Below are 20791 nucleotides of genomic sequence, written 5' to 3' on the forward strand. Positions count from 1 at the left end.
AATGTAAATCTGGTTCACCTCTGGACCCTGCCCCAGCTCTTATCATGAACGAAATTGCCCCCATCATCATTAACCCCCTATTAGACATCTGGAACTCCTCATTACTCACTGGGGTTGTTCCCTCTGTCTGGAAACACACCATGCTAATTCCGCTTAAAAAAAAAAACCGGCGTTGATCCTTCCTGTTTAAATAACTACCGACCAATTTCACTTCTACCCAAACCCGCAAAAGTTCTGGAAAAAGCCGTCCAATAACAACTGTCCCACTACCTGGAATCCAACTCCTTATTCCACGACACCCAATCAGGCTTTAGACCAGACTATAGCACTGAGTCGGCGCTACTCGAGGTATCCGAATCGATCCCCGAATGCACGGACAAGGGAGAGGAGGCCATGCTGGTCCTCCTCGACCTATCCACTGCGTTTGATAAATGTAAATGTAAATGTAAATGTATAGGCATTTATATAGCGCACTACTTACCTGTAGGGTCCCAAGGCGCTTCAACCGCTGCGAAACCCTTCCTGGCTTCCCTGAGAGATGGTCCCTTAATGGGTATCTCCAGGGTGAGACCAGGCATCCCCGGCGGTCTGGTGGGGCCGTTAGTGAAGATGAGGCAAGCTAATGCCCAGAGTTGCCGAGTGTGATCGCTGATCAGAGTGGGCACCGAGGCAAGAGAATTGTCGAGTCCGCTGACCCTGGTCCAGAAACCTGCCGCGCCGGGAATCGAACCCTGGTCCCGGGCCGTCCTCTGCTCTCGGGTCTGCCGCCTCTAACCAGTGAGCCACACGACAAACTTCTGATTCGCCTACAAGAAGTTGGTATGGGCGGGCCCCCCCTCGCATGGATAAAATCTTTTCTCACAAACAGAATACAGCAAGTGATGCTGGGACCTTTTCTCTCCTCCAAAAAACAGCTGATCTGGGGCGTCCCACAGGGCTCTGCCCTCAGCCCGCTCCTTTTTAATGTGTACCTCAAACCTCTGGCTAAAGTTGTTGAATCCTGTGGCGTCAAAGTAACCTTCTACGCTGACGACACACAACTGGTGTTCGCCTTCAAAGAACACACTGAAAAATCTTTTAACAACTTTCGCCTCTGCATGCTCAACATCGCCGCCTGGATGTCCGCTAACAACCTAAAACTCAATACTGACAAGACCGAGGTCCTGTTGTTTAATCAAAAATCACCTATACCCTCCAATCTCTGGTGGCCGTCTGAACTCAACCCCCCGCCAGAACCAGTTCAAACCGCCCGCAACCTTGGCTTTCAATTCAACACCACCCTCTCCTGCAAAACTTAAATCAATAAAGTCACCTCAGCCTGCTTCGGGAAACTTCGAATGATAAAAAAAATCATCCCATACCTACCACTTGAGTCCCGTAAAACGGTAGTTCATGCCCTCATTACTGCTCATCTGGACTATTCCAACAGCCTATACGTAGGCGCCCCTACTTACCTCATCTACCAACTTCAAAAAGTCCAGAATGCTGCGGCCAGGCTAGTCTGCAATATCCCCTACCGTCATTCCATCTCACCCCACCTAATCAAACTATACTGGCTCCCAATAAAACTCCGTATTCAATTCAAGGCCTTAACGAGGCCCAACCTTCCTACGTCGCAGACTGTTTTCCCAAGCACCAAGAAACCTGAGATCCAATCATCTTCGCCTCATGATCTGCCCCCGCTTTCGCCTTACACGTACAGGAGGAAGTGGAATCAGCTTCCCACAGAGTTAAGATTCCTGACGTCCGAACCCCAATTCCGAAAAAAACTAAAGACCTGGTTATTCTCACAGATCTAAAGATCCCACTTTACTCCTTCTCGACTCTCTTGAGATTATGTCTTCAGTGCCGGGACACCTCCGTCGGAGGTAGCTGTGCGCTCTACAAAATTCTAAATACTAAATACTAAAGTTATTTATAAAATGTTATTCTATTTTTCTAAATTGATGGGGAATTGTTCTTTTGTTGTGTTTTACTTTATTACTTTTGAAGTGCTGCATAAATACTTCTTTACCCATTGCCTCTAATTTAAGCCTGACTGCTCTGTGCCAAGCTACCATAGGGTTGAGTGCATATTTAGGGTTTGCTTGTGATTTCACCCTTACAAGGACTGTGGTTGCTGCTTGAGTAGGATTTAACCCCCATTAACCAGTAACCCAAATTGATCCCAACTAATAGTGTAGACTTTGTTATGGGTTTGGTGGAGTGTGAAAACTACCACAGCTCCTGTTGGATCCAGATTTCCTGGTTAATGTATCCTGACACAAAGATCAAATCCCAACGGCTACACAAGAATACCTTTCAGCAGTCCTTCCAAAGGCAGACGGGATTTCCCCAAAGGCAGCGTTTTTGTTCTATTTTTTTCTGATATAAATATTGTCTCGTTCGTGGAGTCAGCTTTCATCAAAACAATATAAAAGACATTAGAAAATCAATGAAAACAAGTTGTACACATTAATCAAACAGAAAAACAAGCTACAACAAGTAAATAGTCTTATTCATGGGTTTAAAATGTACATAAACATAGCAACTATTGCAGCACAAGACCAAGCCTTCTATGCAGAACACCTGTTAATCATGGGTTGGTCATCATTGCTATACAGAAAAAGGAAGATAAATGTTAATGTAGTGCAAGAGAGCAATTCAGAGCACCACTAGAACATTCCTTTGCAATTTCTTTATGAATACTTTAACATAAGCAGTTCAAGACAAACCTATAATGAATCCTGGCTTGTTCTGACTGGCTATGACTAAACCAATAAAAACGAAGAATGACATTCTGTGCAAACAAAATATTTCAGAGCACCTTTAGTGCATTCATGCACAGTCATTAAGAATGTAGCAATGGTGCACTTGAGTTGCACGTGGTCCCCATAGAAACAACCTTCAATATATGATTTAATGCTGATTCGTCTAAGAAGTTCTCTCCATTTCTCTTACCCAAACCCCACCCTATTATACCAAAGTGAAAAACACCTCTCACAGGTACCCGTGCCTATTCCTCACATGGAGTAAGCCTCTTGGTTGTCCCTGAGACCCTACTGCTTCAAAGGATCACCTGGGTTGTTTCAATTTGATATCTAGTTGTTAAACAGGTGAACTGTTGCTGTTTGTGTGAGCTAGGCTTTGAGAACTGACACTTTCTCTTTCAAGAAGTTGCTAGAACTTAAGGCAGTGAAAAGGTGCAAGTCCTATGTCCGGCAAAGCCTCGGATCAGTAAACTTTTGCCAATGAGGAGGTAACTGATGGTCAGTAAAACTATCATCCTGATACCTTCAGATCTGGAGAAAACTTACACAGTTTCAAGCCTCTCACAGGCTGGACTGAGGTTTGAAAGACTCCAATTACTGCTTAGCCGCATGGAACACGTATAGGAGCAGATGCCAGCCACTGTATTTAATCAAGTTACTCAAAAGGTAGGAATATACCAATCTTCTCAAAGTAATTTTTTGACATATACATTCAAAAAAAAATCACTGGTGGTTTTTGATTTTGATAATTAGGTATCTGCACAATAATGATCCTATTCTCTTCCAAGTCAAAACTAGAAGACATATGGTTTTGAAACAGCACCAGTTCACAAATATCAAAACTACTACAACCTTGCTGGCGACAGGGCACTTTTAGCCAATGATGCTCATTTCAAAATTCAAGTGCTACGAGGTACATGTGTTAAATCTGAATTATCTGATTGTGTTGCTAGACATTAGTTTTAAAAACCACGAAGATAACTGGCTTGCTTAATGTCAAATTTAGTATTTAAACTCTAAAATGGGGTTCCCTTTGCAATTCCAAACTGGAAAGTAGTATCACATAGCTGCGTTTGAGACTATGTGCTAGAATTTGCTCAACGTATGAGTTGGTGAAAAGCCTACCTCGTTTTCACAAGTGCTAGTTGAATTTAATTTCATTCAATATATGCACTTTTTGGACACTGTAGACTAAATTACTTAAAAGACAACTGCCCAATTAATATAGCTACTAGGTACCATAGTTTGAGAAAGACACATGTAGTGCTGGGCTGTGTTGCAACTCCTCACCGCCAAAAGGTCAAATTGGCAAGAGATCCTAGTGCACAACAAGCAAAACATTCTGAGCACACATAAAAAATACGAATTTCCTGTACTATGCTGGTGTTAAAAAATGGGTGTAGTTGGAGCAGGCCACAAATTATGGGCTGATCTGATGAGTTCTAGAACTGCTGCTCAGCAATTTGTTACGTAGGCTGTATGCGGGAATTAGGTAAAACAACTGATGCTGAAACGTCAGTGAGACAACAACCCTACACAGAACTATTCTCAACTTTCCTTTGGCAATAATTCGATCTTGGCCAAGTTGCTTTGCAAACACTAACCAATCTTTTTGAGTATTTGGTCAAGGGCCTTTTGAGAAAGCACTCTTTTAACCAATTGCTTGTCAATTTCCCTGTATGAAAATAAATCAATACCGGGAATCTAAAGTGTCTGGCTTGAGTGACTTATTCTGGGATGTGCTATCCTACTCACAAGCCTGGAAAAAGATGTACCTTGAACATCTGCAGACCAAAACGTTTGGAGGAAGGTTGCCATTAGTTTTGATGTCTGTTCACAAACTTTTTTAAAGTTTTTGTTTTTCAGGAGGAAACTCCCAAAGTGGGAGTCTGTTTCTATAAAGCAAAAAACGAATGCCCACACACCCTGGTATTTTTCTCCCAGGTTGTAGGGGTCATTACTTTTTTCTGTCCCTCATCACCTGGCTTTTCCTGCCAGCGACTGGTGGAGATAAAGGGCGCACAGTGTAATCCTCTTTCTCCGATAGCCCCTACTTGTCTCCCTGTCGGATTAAGTTTCCTATCAACAGAGCCAAAGGGAGCTCCATCGATGGAAAATTTAAGGTCCTCCCATCTCGCAATGAGACAGACAGCCCTAGGGTTTGGCGGACACTGTACTCTGTCACATTTGTGACAGAGTGTCCTATCTGCCGAACTCAAAATCAGACCCTAAGGTCCTATATGGTTCTCCTATTGAAAACTATAAGAGACCATGCACTGCTGGAAGCCAGCTGCAAGCACTCGGAGTACTTAGGAAATGAGCCCCAAATGAATGCAAAATGATTCTCCCTTGGCTCGTAGCAGGGGACAAAAAACACCAAGGCAAAGTGGCCCTGAGTGTGAACTGAAAAGGGCAACGTGGGTAGCCTCAGACTAGGTTCCAGTCAGGGCACGAGTCGGGGATAGACGCAGGTCCACCCACTATTTTCACAGGGTGGACTGCGCCCCCCCTGCCAAGAAGCTCAGCCCCACAGAAATATGTTGAACTTGTCCCGGTGTAAGACACCGAGACACGTTCAACAGCGCCTGCATGTTGTCTGCTTTCCATTCCCAGCAGCAATGTGCAGACAGCGAGGGGGCCTTTTTTTCACCTCCAGCTGGGACAAAGTTAAGAGGCCATCCGGCCTTCTTTTGTTTATATGTGCTGAATGGGAGCTGCCTGGAGCCTCGCACTTAAATGTAAATGCCACATAGGGAAACAAATGCAAACACAAGGGGGGAAACCTGGTATGCTAATTAATTATAACTTGATTTATGCAACAACCACACTATATTCCTTTGGTGATTGGGTTATTTATTCACCCTATTTTTTCCACAACAACTATTTTTTTACGTTATGAAAGGACCTCATATCCTTTTACTGAAACATATGTAAAGTAACATATACATATTTACATACATGACAATTTACATAACATTTATCACAATGTACAATACGAACAGTTTTCACAAACACTAATTTGACATTATTCTACATCAACTTAAGTACACCACAAAACCAATGTGTCATATGCACTCCAAAATGACACCATTAAATTTCCTTTGGCGTTTTACAATTCAGTCCATATTATTTCCTGAATTTATATATGTTCATATCTATATTTGCCATCTTAATAGCAATTGCCGATGCGTTTCAAGCCACACGGATTCTCAATGGGCTCTCATCAGGGCTTCTTACTCACAACACATTGGAATAATCTGCCAGTGCTTGAAACAACTTCTGAAAAAGCAAGCAACTCTCTCAATTTGGCAATGGATCGATTGTTGTTTAATCCTTTATTATTGTTCTTGTAGTGCTGATGCAGTTATTGCAGCGGACTTGTTTAAACTTGTGTCTGGTACCAATACGAAACTTCACATTTCTTTATAAATTAAGCGTTTCTACGCTGTTACTCATTATTCATCTGCTTCCGAGTCAGGGGTACACGCAGGTCCACTCACTATTTTCACAGGGTGGACGGCGTCCCCCTTGCCAAGAAGCTAGGCCCCACGGAAATATGTTGAACTTATCCCGGTGTAAGACACCGAGACACGTTCAACAGCACGTTGTCTACTTTCCATTCCCAGCAGCAATGTGCAGGCAGCGTGCAAGTCTTTTTTTTCACCTCTAGCTGGAACAAAGTTAAGGGGCCATCCGGCCTCCTTTTGTTTATATGTGCTGACTGGGGGTTGCCTGGAACCTCGCACTTAAATGTAAATGCCACATATCGAAACAAAAGCACGCAGCTTGCCTTCTCTATAGAGGTACTTAACAGAGGCATGTCCCTGTATATAAATGCAGACACTGCAAGACTGTCAGATGGGTTGGTCTGTCATAGTATTTACCAGGGGCGGCTGGTGGCGTGCATAAATTGTGGGCAAACATGTAATTCATTTTGACCCACTGACAGACCTGGTGCGACACAGAGTGCCTTCAAGGTTAAACGCCAAAACTCTCAATCATGGCTTGTTATAAACAGTGTTTATACCAGACAATGACTGAAAGCCCTGGAGTTGAGGCTCAAGGCTGTGTGAGTTTCTCACTGTGCCTGTAAGGGGGTCAGAACATTAAAAAAATGAAAATGTACTTTCCCATTGACTCGTCTCCTCTGGTCCTCCTTGATGTTCTGTTGTCGTCAGGGAGCAGGTGGTTTGAGGGCCACTAGCCGTAACCACTCCAGACACTGCTTCCTTGCTGCTGGTAATGTTAAGCAGCATAAAAGAAGTGCCATTGATTGGCTGTCGCTGGCTGGCTCAATGCTCCATCAGGCACTGGGGGCAGATGAGGTTGGAGAGCTTTAAAGTGCACATGTCAAGCTGGCCGTCGCATGACAGCCAGCCAAAGTATGATGTGCACTTTAAACTGAAGTGCCCACCACTCCTTGCTGCTGCCAAATAGCAGCTATTGACCTGTCCATCCTTGACACTCAGCTTATGAGTAGTGAAAAATAAAATAGTAATAAATTAATTTCATTATTTTATTTTTCAACATTTTAACCAGTGGGGCGACGCTCCTCTGCCCTAATGGAACGCTATGTCGTGACGTCATGATTCCATTTGCATACTGTCTTACTTGGTCAGTCCCCCCACTTCTTTTTATAGGACTTGTGCCCTGGTTACAGTCGATAATGATCCACTGAATATAGTGTGCATGTGTGCAGAGAAGTGATGTACAGGTTCACCTAGTACATACACACTTATAGCGCAGGAGGTCTAAAAAGTATTTTGGGGCCCTACACATGCTGGAGGCAGTCGTGAAAGTCTTCACACAGACTCTGGCCTTCGGAAGCAACTCTTAGCTCTATTCAGGCGTTTACCATGCACTCGGACCTTGGAAGTTTGAGGGTTACTCAAAGCAGAAGTCCTTAAGAAAACGCAGCAAGCGCCAGGTAGAGGCTAGATCGGTCCGATTGAAAGGCTATTTGAAGGACCGCATGATAGCTAATCTGCACCCAGAGCGCATCGAATCCTAAAGACGAAAGATGAGCGCCGTGTACTTTCTTGCATTTTGATTCTCGTGTCTGGGAATAGTTCCGCAGTTCTGATTTAATGACTAGATGTAGTGGTGTGTGTGTTTTTTTGGGGGGGGGGAGGGGTGTGGGGGGGGGGGGGGGTAGGGGGCTTGCGCTGCGTTTCTCAGCGAGACAACCCAAAGCAAGCTAGCCGGTCAGAGCCTCATTCCAAGGTGGGAAGCTATACACGAATTAGTGCTACCTCACAGCTTTTTGCCCAGCCTGAACGTTTCTCTGAGACTTACGCATTAAAGCTCACTAGTGCTAAACACCTGACATATTTAAGTCATTTAAAAAAAAAACATTTAACCGTAAAGCGGTTTCTCTTGTCCAAAATAGAAGACCGGTTTTATTTAATGGTTTCCCATACACATATGCAAAAAAACGCACAACATCCCCAGCTGCGCACATTTTCCTCAAGGATCTCCGTTGCCTGCGGGCACTCGGCAGTTTGTGCCACGGCAGCGCTCGTGCGGCACGCTGCAGCGTCTCTGCACGTGAACTTGGGATGCGCTTTGAAACGCTGCAGGCAGGGCGCCCTTACCGCAGTCCTTCGGAACCTCATCCTGCCTCTTTGGGGATTGGCCTCTGCCATCTCTTTTACGCACGGCAAATCGTCTTCCACGTCCTGTGATCCAGCCTGCGGCGATGAAATATGATCCACTCTTCGTTATGTGTTTAAAAATTGCGTTTGAAAGCCGAGCTCTGGCGTAGCCGCTGCGTCCATCGCAGCAGCACCGGGAGAGCCGCTGACTGCCGCCGGCTGCCGGCAGCGCGCAGGTCCACGCTGATTCACTCGAGTTTACACTCGATTTACAGCTGACACCCCCATAACCTGCCTAATCCCGACCCAGTGAAGCGGATTAGCCCGTGTTTTTCCGTTTAGACGCCGAAAGAGGCTGTCAGTGATCGATGGCTCAGTTTTTGACCCTAGTATTTTTTTCTTCACGAGAACCCTGCTACGAAAGCAGGATTTAAAGGTGCAGTGCTAACGCTACCTGTGCATAAGGAACGTCAGGGTAAGGCACCCAAAAACATCCCCACGGTCTGTAACAAATGCATTCCTAGAATGTTACAAACTAACACAGCTCTTCCTTCATACTGCGTAAACGAGAGTTCACCTTTCTCATTCCTCACAAAAATAGTAACAAAAGCAAAACTGTGACAAACAAACGCATTAGAGGCAACTCTCAACCAAGAGAGGAGTGGGGTAGAAGGAATGCCATGGTCACATTGCAAATATGGATAGATCACCCCTGACGCCCAGTTCAAGTACTAAAGGAGGTTATAACTCAGGGACAGGTACTGGGGCCCCTCAAACCCTTGGGCCCCAGTACCTCTGCACCTGTGACCGTTACATCATGCAAGAAAGCTCAAATCTCCCTAACCCCACAAGGACCTCTCCTGCAATGGTTAGCAATCTCCCAGATGGGTGGTTTGCTGGTAAATCTTCCAGGGCTGTAAACAATACCTTCAAATACCCACTAAAATATACAAAACGAAGTCCACACTTGCACTAATACATAAAATGCCCTAACACTATTTGTAGTTTAAGAATCAATCCAATTTAACTCATTGTTTGCCCCACATTTTATATATCTGGATATTGACACCATATAAATTCAGCAAAGCCTGTTTATCCTCACCTTCTCCTTTGCCGCTCTGCAAAACAATTAGGGGTATATGTACAAGCCCCTATCACCACTGAACGTCACTTTTTGTGACGTTTCCTTGGCAATAGGGGACTCCCCTTATTTACAAGGCAGCTTAAGCCACCTAACGTGATTAACGCTGCATGTAAATAAGGTCCCCTTCACGCTATGCTTAGCATAAAAGCGGTGGGTGTTGCGGTTGGCGTTTTACTGCAACTCCCATTGATTTTGGCACTGCCCCCTATTTACAAGGGCAGCATAAATAAGAGGCAGCGCCAAAATTAAGACCAGGGAAAACCTGGCCTTTACCTGGCAAAACGAGGAGAAATGCTTTATTTCTCCTCGTTTTTGCTTTTTACATGTGTGATGCCTTGTGCAGCACACATAGAAAAAGCAAAACTCCTTGGATTGTGTATGTGTGGGAAGGTGCCCTTTCCTACACATTAACAATCGTTAAAAAAAAATAACATTTTGTAATTTTTATGTGGGCTGCATGAAGTAGCACACATAAAAGTGACGAAATGGCATTTCAGGATTGTTTATCTGCTGGTAGGAACACCTTCCTATACATAAACAATCCTCCCCTGCACGCAGACACCCTAAAACCATAGTGCAAGGGTGCCTGCATTGGCACCACAATGCTAGGTGTAGCGCCAGCGCAGGGGGAAGCACAAGGCTGCACCATATCCTTGTAACTATGGTGCAGCCCTGGGTTTCTGAAGTGGCGAAGTAAGGCGTTAAGCCATGAATGCTAATGCCTCACTCCGCCACTTCTTTGTAAAGTCCCTTCACTCTGAAAGTCCTGGATTTTGCCGCCAAATAAGGTTTGTGCCCAGATAGGCATTCAAGTTGTACTGAATTTCGCACTGACCTAGTTGCTTTCCCCTGTGAATATTTCACCAGGTGAGTGCTGGAAAAATTTGTGCAAGTACAACCACACGATTATGTGTTTTTCAGAAACAAATTGGGAAAATATGCGGTATTAGCTTATCTTGAATTTCAACCTGCAGAAGTCATAATGTGCAGGTAAAACAGTCTTGTTTTTTTCGTCCAAGCTTCTTTAACTCACACTATTGCCCAGGCTTTGGAATAAAGCTCTCAGCCTCGAGCTTTTCTTGTGCTTTCGAAGCATGATATCTGGCCTGTTTTTCTCCCAGTCTATAGACTACAATCAAGGATAGATCGTACGCATCATCCCTCCGGGATGGGTTACACTAATATACACAAAGGTAGTGGGCTCCCTTGGAATGTACTTTTCCTAACAACATGAAGCACACCCTACTTGTCGAATTGTCTTAAATGATTTCAAACAATGCATTTCTGAGGTTGGACTAAGGTCCCGATTCGCATAGGGATGATGCCTATTGTTTGTGTGTTTTGTCTATGCTTTTTAATAGACACAACTAGTTACTGGAGTATACAATGAAGCAAACTAGCCAACATCTTGTTGAACAATTTGGCGTCCACATTGAGTAAATACATTGGAGTAACATGTGTCACATTTGGCCGCGCCGGTGGGGGCGGGGTCAGTGGGGAAGGGGGCGGGGCTAGAGCAAAAAAAAAACTGTGACCAAGAGGTTGATTACAGGTCCCTGCAGCAGACTCCTTCGTCCACTGAGCCACCAGACCCAACATACACACATCTCTCTCTCTCTCTTTCTCTCTCTCTCTCTCTCTCTCTCTCTCCCTCTCTCTCCCTCTCCCCCTCTCTCTCTCTCTCTGTCTCTCTGTCTCCCTCTGTCTCACTCACTCAGACTCTCTCACCCCTCTCTCCATCTCTCCCTCTGTCTCATTCACTCCGACTGTCTCACTCCCTCTCTCCTCTGTCTCACTCACCCTGACTGTCTCTTCCTCTCTCTGTTTCCTTCTCCCTCCCTCTCTCTCCTTCCCTCTCCCTCATTCCCTCTGTCTCCCCCTCTCTGTTTGGTTCTCCCTCACTCTATTTCCCTCTCCCTCACTCTATTTCCCTCTCCCTCACTCTATTTCCCTCTCCCTCACTCTATTTCCCTCTCTCTCCTTCCCTCTCCCTCCTTCCCTCCGTCTTCCTATTTCTCCTTCCCTCTCCCTCATTCCCTCTGCCTCCCTCTCTCTCCCTCTCCCTCACTCTGAGGTCTCCCTCACTCTGAGGTCTCCCTCTCTCTCCTTCTCTCTCCCTCACTCTGAGTTCTCCCTCTTTCTCCTTCCCTCACCCTCACTCTGAGCTCTCCCTCTTTCTGAGGCCACCCTCTCTCTCCTTCCCTCTCCCTCACTCTGAGGTCTCCCTCCCTCTGTCTCCCTCACTCTGAGGTCTCCATCTCTCTCCTTACCTCTCCCTCACTCTGAGGTCTCCCTCTCTCTCGTTCCCTCCCCCTCACTTTGAGGTCTCCCTCTCTCTGAGGTCTCCCTCTCTCTCCTTCTGTCTCTCTCCCTCGCTTTGTCCTCCTCCCACGCTCTCTCCCCTCGCTCTCCCCCCTCGCTCTCCCTCGCTCCCTTGCTCTCCTTCCATCGCTCTCCCTCCCTCGCTCTCCCTCTCTCCCTCTCCCTCCCTCCCTCCCTCCCTCTCCCTCCCTCTCCCTCCCTCTCCCTGCCTCTCCCTCCCTCCCTCCCTCGCTCTTCCTCCCTCTCACTCTCCCTTGCTTGCTCTCCCTCCCTTTCTCTCTCCCTCCCTCACTCTCCCTCCCTCTCTCTCGCTCTCCCTCGCTTGCTCTCCCTCCCTCGCTCTCCCTCCCTCACGCTCCCTCCCTCACGCTCCCTCTCCCTCCCTCCCTCTCCCTCTCCCTCGCTCTCTCTCACCTTCCCTCCCTCTCCCTCCCTCCCTCGCCTGCTCTCCCTCCCTCGCTTGCTCTCCCTCGCTTGCTCTCCCTCCCTCCCTCGCTTGCTCTCCCTCCCTCGCTCTCCCTTGCTCTCCCGCCCTCACTTCCCTCCCTCTCTCCCTCTACCTCCCTTGCTCTCCCTCGCTTGCTCTCCCTCCCTCTCTCGCTTGCTCTCCCTCCCTCCCTCTCCCTCCCTTGCTTGCTCTCCCTCCTTCGCTTGCTCTCCCTTCCTCGCTCTCCCTCCCTCTCCCTCTCCCTCGCTCTCCCTTGCTTGCTCTCCCTCCCTCCCTCGCTCGCTCTCCCTCCCTCCCTCGCTCTCCCTCACTTGCCTCCCTCCCTCCCTCTCCCTCACTCGCACTCCCTCCCTCGCTTGCTCTCCCTCCCTCCCCCCCGCTCTCCCTCCTCACCCTGCCTGTGTGTGCCCGGGCTGTGACAGCTTCCAGGCGCACACACACAGCCGCACCCAAGCACTTCACAGGTCTTTAAAAGACCATTGGCATGTTAATGAGGCTTTGGTCACCTCTCAGCGCCCCTGCAGCCCCACTGTGACTATGGCGGGAATCCCCCGGCCCCCACAAAGCAGCAGAGTCTGAGTCGCGCTCTGGTGGAAGACATCTTAAAAAAATCAAAAAACCCGGGTACAATGTTTGCAAAGTCCGCGGGCCGCCAAGGAAGGCTTGCCGGGCCGCCACCGGCCCGTGGGCCGTACTATGAGTACCCCTGGTTTAGGCCCTGAACATCTCAAAACAAAGCATATATATAACCTGTGGAAAATACAAGGACATATTCTCATTTTATACATTGCCACATCCAGTCTTTGGGTAATTTATGAACTACCTAGGCTTGTAAACCAAAACCCATCTATTAATTGGGTGAACAGGACCATAGCTATGAGTACCATCTTCTGTCATGAGCATCGTGGGTGATCATCTGGCTACTGGCCCCACATATCAAATGCGGTGTATGATATCACTGAGCCACCTGAAGGTAGCAGCTGGTCAATATAATAGCCCAGAAGGCCACACCTTCTCAAGTTTTCCTAGCATTTCCTCTGGCGATTTTAAAGGGACCAGGGAACAGGAGGTGTCTCACTGCACTGTAGACAGAGCTCATGTTGGAAATAGCCATATAAAAGCCCAATATCATCATGCACACAGTGTTCAGGCGAGGAACGATCAGCTGTGGTCTGAATATTTCTTTGAAGCTGTTGGCAGTGGACAACAGTTTTTGCAGGGTTACCCCAACATTTTTGCCACACACAGAAGTAACCTTTCAAACTTGTCTCAGACCTGCCACTGCAGGGCCTGTGTGTTCAGTTTGCTGCCACTCTGACTTGCCATTTAAAACTCCTTGCCAATCCTTTAGCTCCCCTGTTATTACATATACGTTGCCCCTAAGGTAGGCCCTAGTTAGCTCTAAGGGCAGGGTGCTATGTAAGTTTTTCTATAAAAAGGTACCCCCTATAGATACTTTCAGGTCTGGGAGGAAGGGGAAACAACAAGAATATACAGCAAAAATCTCCCACACGACCTATAATCCTTTCATTACGGCTAGAAAAAGCTCTAGTGGGCTTCCCTTTCCAAATAGACCAGAGCCTACTACATAGTTTCATTTATGCATTTTATTCAAATCATATTTTTCTTTTAGTCAAAGCAATATTTGTTCTCCATAGTACACTTTTTTTAACATTTCTAAACGTAACTTTTTGATAAAGTGAAAACAATTTTTTACAAGTATTATTAAAACATGACGGATATAAATACGCTTTCAATAATATAGAAATTACTTTTCATATCCCCATCAAGAGAAAAATAAATTATGAGAAAAAATCAAGTCACACCCCACCTCTCACTCCCCATTTAATCCTCACCAAAACCAAACACACATGAACACATTCATTCAAACTTTCATTCACCACCAAGCTTAAAAAGACGTGCTAATACAACACATGGTAGGGATCCTTTTTAACTATCCATGGTGTAGCCGCCAGCCAGGAGTACATCTAGCTAACGTAAGTTTCGGTGGATTCAAAAAATTACTGTCCACCTTCCTCAGGGCCATCCAATTTTTATTCTGAATCTCAATGATAGAGGTGCGATGAGGAAATCCTATGTGGAAAACCAGGAAGTTTATTTTCCTGCGGTCTGCTATTCACTGGCAAACCAAGGATAAAGTCCTAGTGTTGATGCTTCTGACAGCACACAAAGTTAGATTATAAGTATGATGCAGTAGTGCTCCTGTCTCAATGTTGTGAGATTCAAACGCCGAGTTTTAGTGCGGGGGTTTCTTGAAATGAACTCTTCAAAAGTGTTGTGGATTGGATCTTTAACACTGGCTCAGGGCTCAATCAATCAAGCTGTGATTATCTTCTGTATTATGTTATGCTTTTTTTGCAAGTAGAACTGCATGTCCCCAATCCCGGTATTTTTTCCCCCCTGTTTTCCGGTTTCAAATGTAGAAAGCACACAACATTTTTGCATTTGTCGTGAAAGTCCCTCTGTACCGAATCCCTTCGTCCTGCTTGCCCGGAGAGCAGGGTGCTATGTAAGTAAACAGTGGGACATGTACTTTTAGGTTTTGCACGTCCTGGTAGTGACAAACAGCCAATTTGGTTTTTCACTACTGTGAGGCCTACTCCTCTTAGAGGCTAGCAGTGGGGATTCCTTAAAATACTCTTTAAGCTTTAATTTCTGATCAGAAAGGAGTAGCGTTTAATGTTTGATATGTTAAGAATGGTAATGACAAATACTCCTTACTGGTGAAGTTTGATTTCACATTTCTGTTCTAGAAATGCCACTTTTAGAAAGTGAACACAAGGAAATGATGGACAGAGTGCTGAAACTTTTCAGACACTCACCCACAGTCAAAGATCTGGGTTGAATCATCATCATTCTTTAGCTCACTTTGCCACCCTATTTCAGACTCACCTATATGCAAATCTATCTTGACCCTGTGCCTCATGGGTACAGCCTTTGTTTGCCCTAGGGTGACAGGGTATGCCCAGACGTGGGCCCCTTGCTCACTTTGCCACTGGATTGAATCTTGCCTGGCTAATGAGGGGTGATATCCCAAATCCAGTCCCAGGATGCTGGTTTCCGGTCCAGGGAAGACATGGCTTAGCAGTTCGGGCTGGACTATTCCACGAGGCACAGGGTCAAGACTGATTTGCATTTAGCTTGGTCTGAACTAGGGTGGCAAAGTGAGCTAAAGCACAATGATGGATTCAACACAGATCTGTGACCGGGTTTAAGTGTCTGAAAAGTTTCAGCGCTCCATCCATCATCTCCTTGTGTTCACTTTTAGCAAGTGAACATTTCACTCTGCTTATAACTCTGTGTGACTGTAGCCTGTCTCCAATGCTCGTCTGGGCTAGGTGTCAGATATACTTTGTGCATTCCCTATAGGGAACCACAAACACAGGAAGGGCTGGGTATGACAGAGGAATCATCTGCGTTCATGTGCATTCTGATAGCCTTCCTGGGTAGGAAGGGGGAGAGATGGCTCGCACTTACATCTTATTAGGCTGTGTCCTGTCCTCACCCAAATGGGCTTACTACCACCCACAGATATCCTGTCAGATCGGACTGGGTTGAAAGGTATCCTTTTGCACTTCAGAGAAATCCTTCGAAGTCTCTCTGTACATCAAAGGCACTTTTGGGTATAAGCACCAGGGTTCTGACCCTAACAGATCAGTACACTACTGGACCTGGGAAGATCTCTGCTGGAGTAAAGGCTGCTGTGCTGTAAGGATTACCACTTTGTTGTGGCTGACTGTTCTGAGAAATTGATTATCAGCTTTGCTGAGCTGCCCTGCTGCCTGCCGTGGACAAGAACTAGACCCATCTCACTTGAATACAGTATGAGTCCAAGGGCTCACAGGCTTGCCTCCTGTTTTGTAAAATCTAAGGGTCACAAAAAACTTCCTGCAGTCCTGCTGTTGCTGCTGGACTCTGCATATGTGACTTATTCCCTTGCCTTAGGTGCCCCCTCCAGTCCTGGGTCTCATAAGTGGGTTCTCCAGCTGAGCTTTGCAAAAACCGATGCTTTGCCTTCACTGCATGAGAAGTTCCGACGCATTGTCCGCTTACATAGAGGCTGCTCGACGACAAAGAATCCACAGCCTGTGCGGCTCGACAATGAAACAGAGGTTTCTTGATGACAAAGCTTTGAATTGATTTCAACAAAGCCGATGACGACATGGGATGCTCACTGCCCAGCTCAAGGACAACACAGTAGACTCTCGACATCGAAGAAAGCTCCATCCAAGGTATTTCTTCAGCGGGGTCTGTCTGGTTCCTGTACCCGGCCTGCCCTCCATAGCGGTCAACCCGAACTTTGACTTTGCACCAGTCCCTTGTGACCTCTAGTAACCTTCTGATCACTAGTGTCTTCCAAGCACTGTTTTCACATTTAATCTTTAAAAATGTATATCTCGACTTCTACTCATTGGATTTTTGTTGTTTTGGTCTTGTTTTAATCAGAGAAATATTCTCTATTGTTGTACACCCAGTGTGGAGTCTTTTTGTGGTACTTTTATTGAGTTACTGGAATTCATGTTTTACACAAATACTTTACACATTGCCTCTTAAGTTAAGTCTGACTGCTGTGGCACGCTTCCACAGGGTGAGCACGAGTTTATTTAGAGCATGTCCGACTTACTCTGACTAGAGTGATGGTCTCTACTTGGAAAGGGTGCAAACCTCTGTCAACTAGAATCCCCGTTTCTAACAGAAGGCCTTGCTGATTCCTTATCATTGAATTTCAAAGCCATTGTCAGTTCTGACCCGGATATGATGTTTATCGAAGCTGCACACAAAGAAAAAAACACCTACAAAGTTTACTGTCCCACTCCAAAAGGTCTGCACAGGCTATCCCATGACTATCAGGACCTAAGTCACAGTTTATTTCCCAGTTGTTTTTTGTGCCTTGGAAAGCTAATCTTTATGACAATATCTTGGTAGGAAAATAAATAGTTCTGCTTGTTGCCTCATCCAAACTATTTACAGTCACGTTCTCTATTCACTGATTCTTACCATTTCCAGGAAACTCAGAGCTCTGAAAGGGGGGATAAAGGGTTTAATGTTTTGCCTCTGAATCAACAAAGAGGACGACTGCAAGCTTCAGTCAATCTCTCGTTTCGTGAAACTTCATTCCAAGATGGTCACTGTGAGAAGGGAGGCGGCCTTACCCCTGGAGTTCATGACCGGAACAAGCCTGCAACACCATCGCTGCCCAATGCATCTTGGGACTTGAAGGAAGTAGGGACGGGCCGGCTGACATTCCTGTGTGCTCTGTCTCCGCATAGATATGACCCTGAAGTTGCTACAGAGGACATAGGAAGGAAACAGGTCGCACCAATGAAAACGGACGTAGGCCAAGAGGCGGGATCTCGGAACAGCGAGAGCGAGACCGGACGAGAAGGGAGAGACGCCGAATGTCGGAGAGAGCCTGGAAAGGACACCGTGGAGTTCCAGAAGGAGACAGAGCCTTCCGTAGACCAGGAAGACGATGAGTCGGGAGACCAGTGGACCGAGGAGTGGTGGTACTCGCCGGAGGAGGCTGGAGAGTGGCCGCAACTCACGGAGAGAGTTGCGGCGGAGCCGGTGAGTGGGGCGTACTTCGGGGAATTGGGAGTCGGGAGGTGTGTAGAGGAGGGTAGCGGGTAGAGGTTCATTACTCGAGTCGGGAGGTGGGTGGTAGACTGCTCCAATACTTGAGTGTTACATTGCCTTAGTAGACCGCTCCAATACCTGAGTGCTCCATTACCTTAAGCTTGAGTGCTACATTGCCTTATTAGACCGCTCCAATACTTGAGAGTTCAGCTATTGTACCCGTAGACCGCTATAAGAAAGCAATATGTTCTTGGCACTTTGAAGTCCCTCTTTTGTTGATCCGACCACTGAACCTGTTAGTTGCCCGCACTATTCATTTTATTATTTCCTACCCTCCCTCATCCGAGCACATTCTTCCATTGACTCAGCTTTCCTTCACTTATGGTGTGGTGACTGGTTTAGTTTGACCCACAAATCGTTACAGAGTGACTGACGGCTCCATTTGTCTTTCTCTTCTATGAGCCTCCGGGGCGACCCCATCCCGTCCGAAGAGGAGGAGCTGGGAACATCTAGGATGGCCACACTTTGTCTAGCAGTTCAGAAGAAGACGACCAGGACAATAGACCCTCTGTATCATTGAATATCCCCATTACTACAAATAAACTACTTCCTTTTGGATCATACATACAGCCTTCTCGCCTGTTTATTAGGCCCGCGCTCCCACAGTCACCAAACACAGATTCCACTTCAAGATAGACAAATGTCAACAGGTGCCTTTCTGAAAGGAGCCCCCTCCTATTAGGTGGTTCTTGTTCAGGGACCAGAGACTTTGTAAGGTGATACCCAATAGTATATCACTCCTCAAACTTGCTACTGCATTTGGATCACTTCATCTACTGGTCCAGCACCTGCTTTAGCACTTGTATAAAAATGCCCCTGCTTGATATGGTCACCCCCACTTTTTGCCTAGTATTCAATGCAATTTTGACAGAAAGTGCACTGGGTTCCTGCTATCCAGGTCCCCAGTGCCGGATATCTTTCCCTAAAACTGTACAATTTGGCATTCCTATAAGTCCCTAGTAAATGGTACCCCAGGTACCTGGGGCATGGGTAATAAGGGGGGTCCCTAAAGACTGAAGCATGTATTGTGCCACCCTAGGGGACCGCTCACCAACTCATGCAGACTGCCATTGTAGACTGCATGCTTTACTGCAGACAAAAGTGAAAACAAGACATATCACAAGTTCCTATGTGCTATGTCTGCAGAAACAGCTTGCAGTATAGTAAGGCCCGACACCGGAGATGAACTCTGCACCTGGCTGTCCTGGCCAGAGGAGAAGAGGACCAAAGGTTTCCCTATGCCTGAGCATTATGAGATCTGAGCCCCCTTGTTGGTTCAGCCGGACTAGTTCCCCAGTCCCAGATTGCAGCCTCTTTGTAACCAAACAAATTCCCATAAATTTGGAAGGGGCACAAGACGCTGTAGCACCTCTACACCTGGGCGGCCCAGGGCTGCCCAGGGGACCTGTTGCTGCTTGCTTGGACCCTACCCATTCTCACCTTAAGTCCGGAAGCTTGGCCCTGTAATTCACTGTAAAGTGCCTGTATGCTGGATATGTCTTTCCTCCTTATGATAACATTACTGCTCCAGAAATTGCACTGTGTTGACTTTTAAAATGTTGTAATAATCCTAACTTGAAAAGTACTTACCTGATTTTGATGATCTTGGTGCCTAAAATTATATAAAGAGAAGTGCTATTTTTTTAAATTGGTGTGGATTTACTTATTGAGTCGTGTGTATCATTTATTGACTGTGTGCAAGCATCAGATGTCTAACACTCCTCTCTGATAAGACCTAAGGCTGTTCGACCACACTACCCCCTAAGAGAGCATCTTGGAATTGTTAGAGCAACCCCCTGTCCACTTATAAGGGATACCTGGAGTCTTTGCACAGCATATCTCTTTTTTGTATACTATATAGAATCTTCCTACAGTACCTGTTTATTTTTTAACTCTCTGCTCAAACTCCTGCTCGCTTTAGCCAGTCCTGGTTCTACTGCAGCTTGGCACCAGTCCTGCCACTCCCAGCACCAGTTCTGTTCCAGTCCTGGGCTTGATCCAGCTCAGCTCCAAGCCTGTTAGGTCCACTTCTGCTCCAGCCCTGGTTTTACTTCTGCTTTCCCCCAGGTTTGCTAGTTCCAACTCCACTCCATTTCTTGCCTCATTCCATCTCTAGGCCTGCCCGCTCAAGTTGCACTCCATTTTTGGTCTTACTCCAGTGCTGGTCTTACCCAGGTCTACTTCAAGCCTTACAATGATTCAAAATTAAGCCTTGCAAAACATTTTCACTGTTGGGCCCAGCTCTTCGGAGTGTTTTTGTGCCTTTTATGTTTTCCTTTTTGTACTGTCAAGACACTACCTTCCAGAGGACGTCCTCCCTTTAGTCTGCATTGCGACTGAGACAGCCAGTCTAGCTTCCTCATAGCCTCTTAGAAAGAGGTGAAGAAATGTCCTCTATTTTTAGCCCTTGACAGGTAGTTATTTTTACAACCGGGAATGTGTGAGTCTATATTTATTTAGCAAGATATTCATTTTCTTTCTTTAGCTTTCAGGAAATTCCGGTTACTTTTCAAAGCATAAAGAGTTGGTATTATAGAAATATTGCTACGGTGTATCATATCACAACTACAAGTTGTAGAGATTGACTACAACCTACAGAAATCCTTGATCCCCAGCAGCGCTGAGACAGAGTATGAAGTCATGTGTCTTTGTCTTCTTTCTTATCAAATTCCTATTTCTGTGTGTCTGCCATTGGCCTTATGTCTTAGCATATGTGGTCATTGGTGTGAAAGGTGAGTGATCGAAAATAATTTTGCTTCCGTTGGATCTTGAACACACATTTAGTTACCTTACAGACAGCCTAGCCCATATTTTGATCCAACCGGAGTGATGGATTTAGATGATTCGGTCTCTGATCCTAGAAGTCATAACCAAA

The 20791-nt window shown here is 46.1% G+C and overlaps 1 protein-coding gene across 3 annotated transcripts in view; it reads right to left on the bottom strand.

The window, feature by feature from the left end:
* MCF2 (MCF.2 cell line derived transforming sequence) overlaps positions 1-20791 on the bottom strand; it is an 870271-nt gene that overhangs the window by 450027 nt on the left and 399453 nt on the right. The window contains exon 1 of one of the 3 annotated variants that reach the window (XM_086918641.1): positions 8345-8419. The exons of the other annotated variants lie outside the window; for them this stretch is intronic. Within the exon in view, the coding sequence (XP_086774767.1) occupies positions 8345-8395 (51 nt within the window). The 5' untranslated portion in view covers positions 8396-8419. Of the gene's footprint in view, positions 1-8344; positions 8420-20791 lie in introns of those variants that run through there. 3 annotated transcript variants of the gene reach the window in all.

The sequence above is a fragment of the Lissotriton vulgaris genome, chromosome 4_1 (assembly GCF_964263255.1).
Source record: "Lissotriton vulgaris chromosome 4_1, aLisVul1.2, whole genome shotgun sequence".
NCBI lineage: Eukaryota > Metazoa > Chordata > Amphibia > Caudata > Salamandridae > Lissotriton > Lissotriton vulgaris.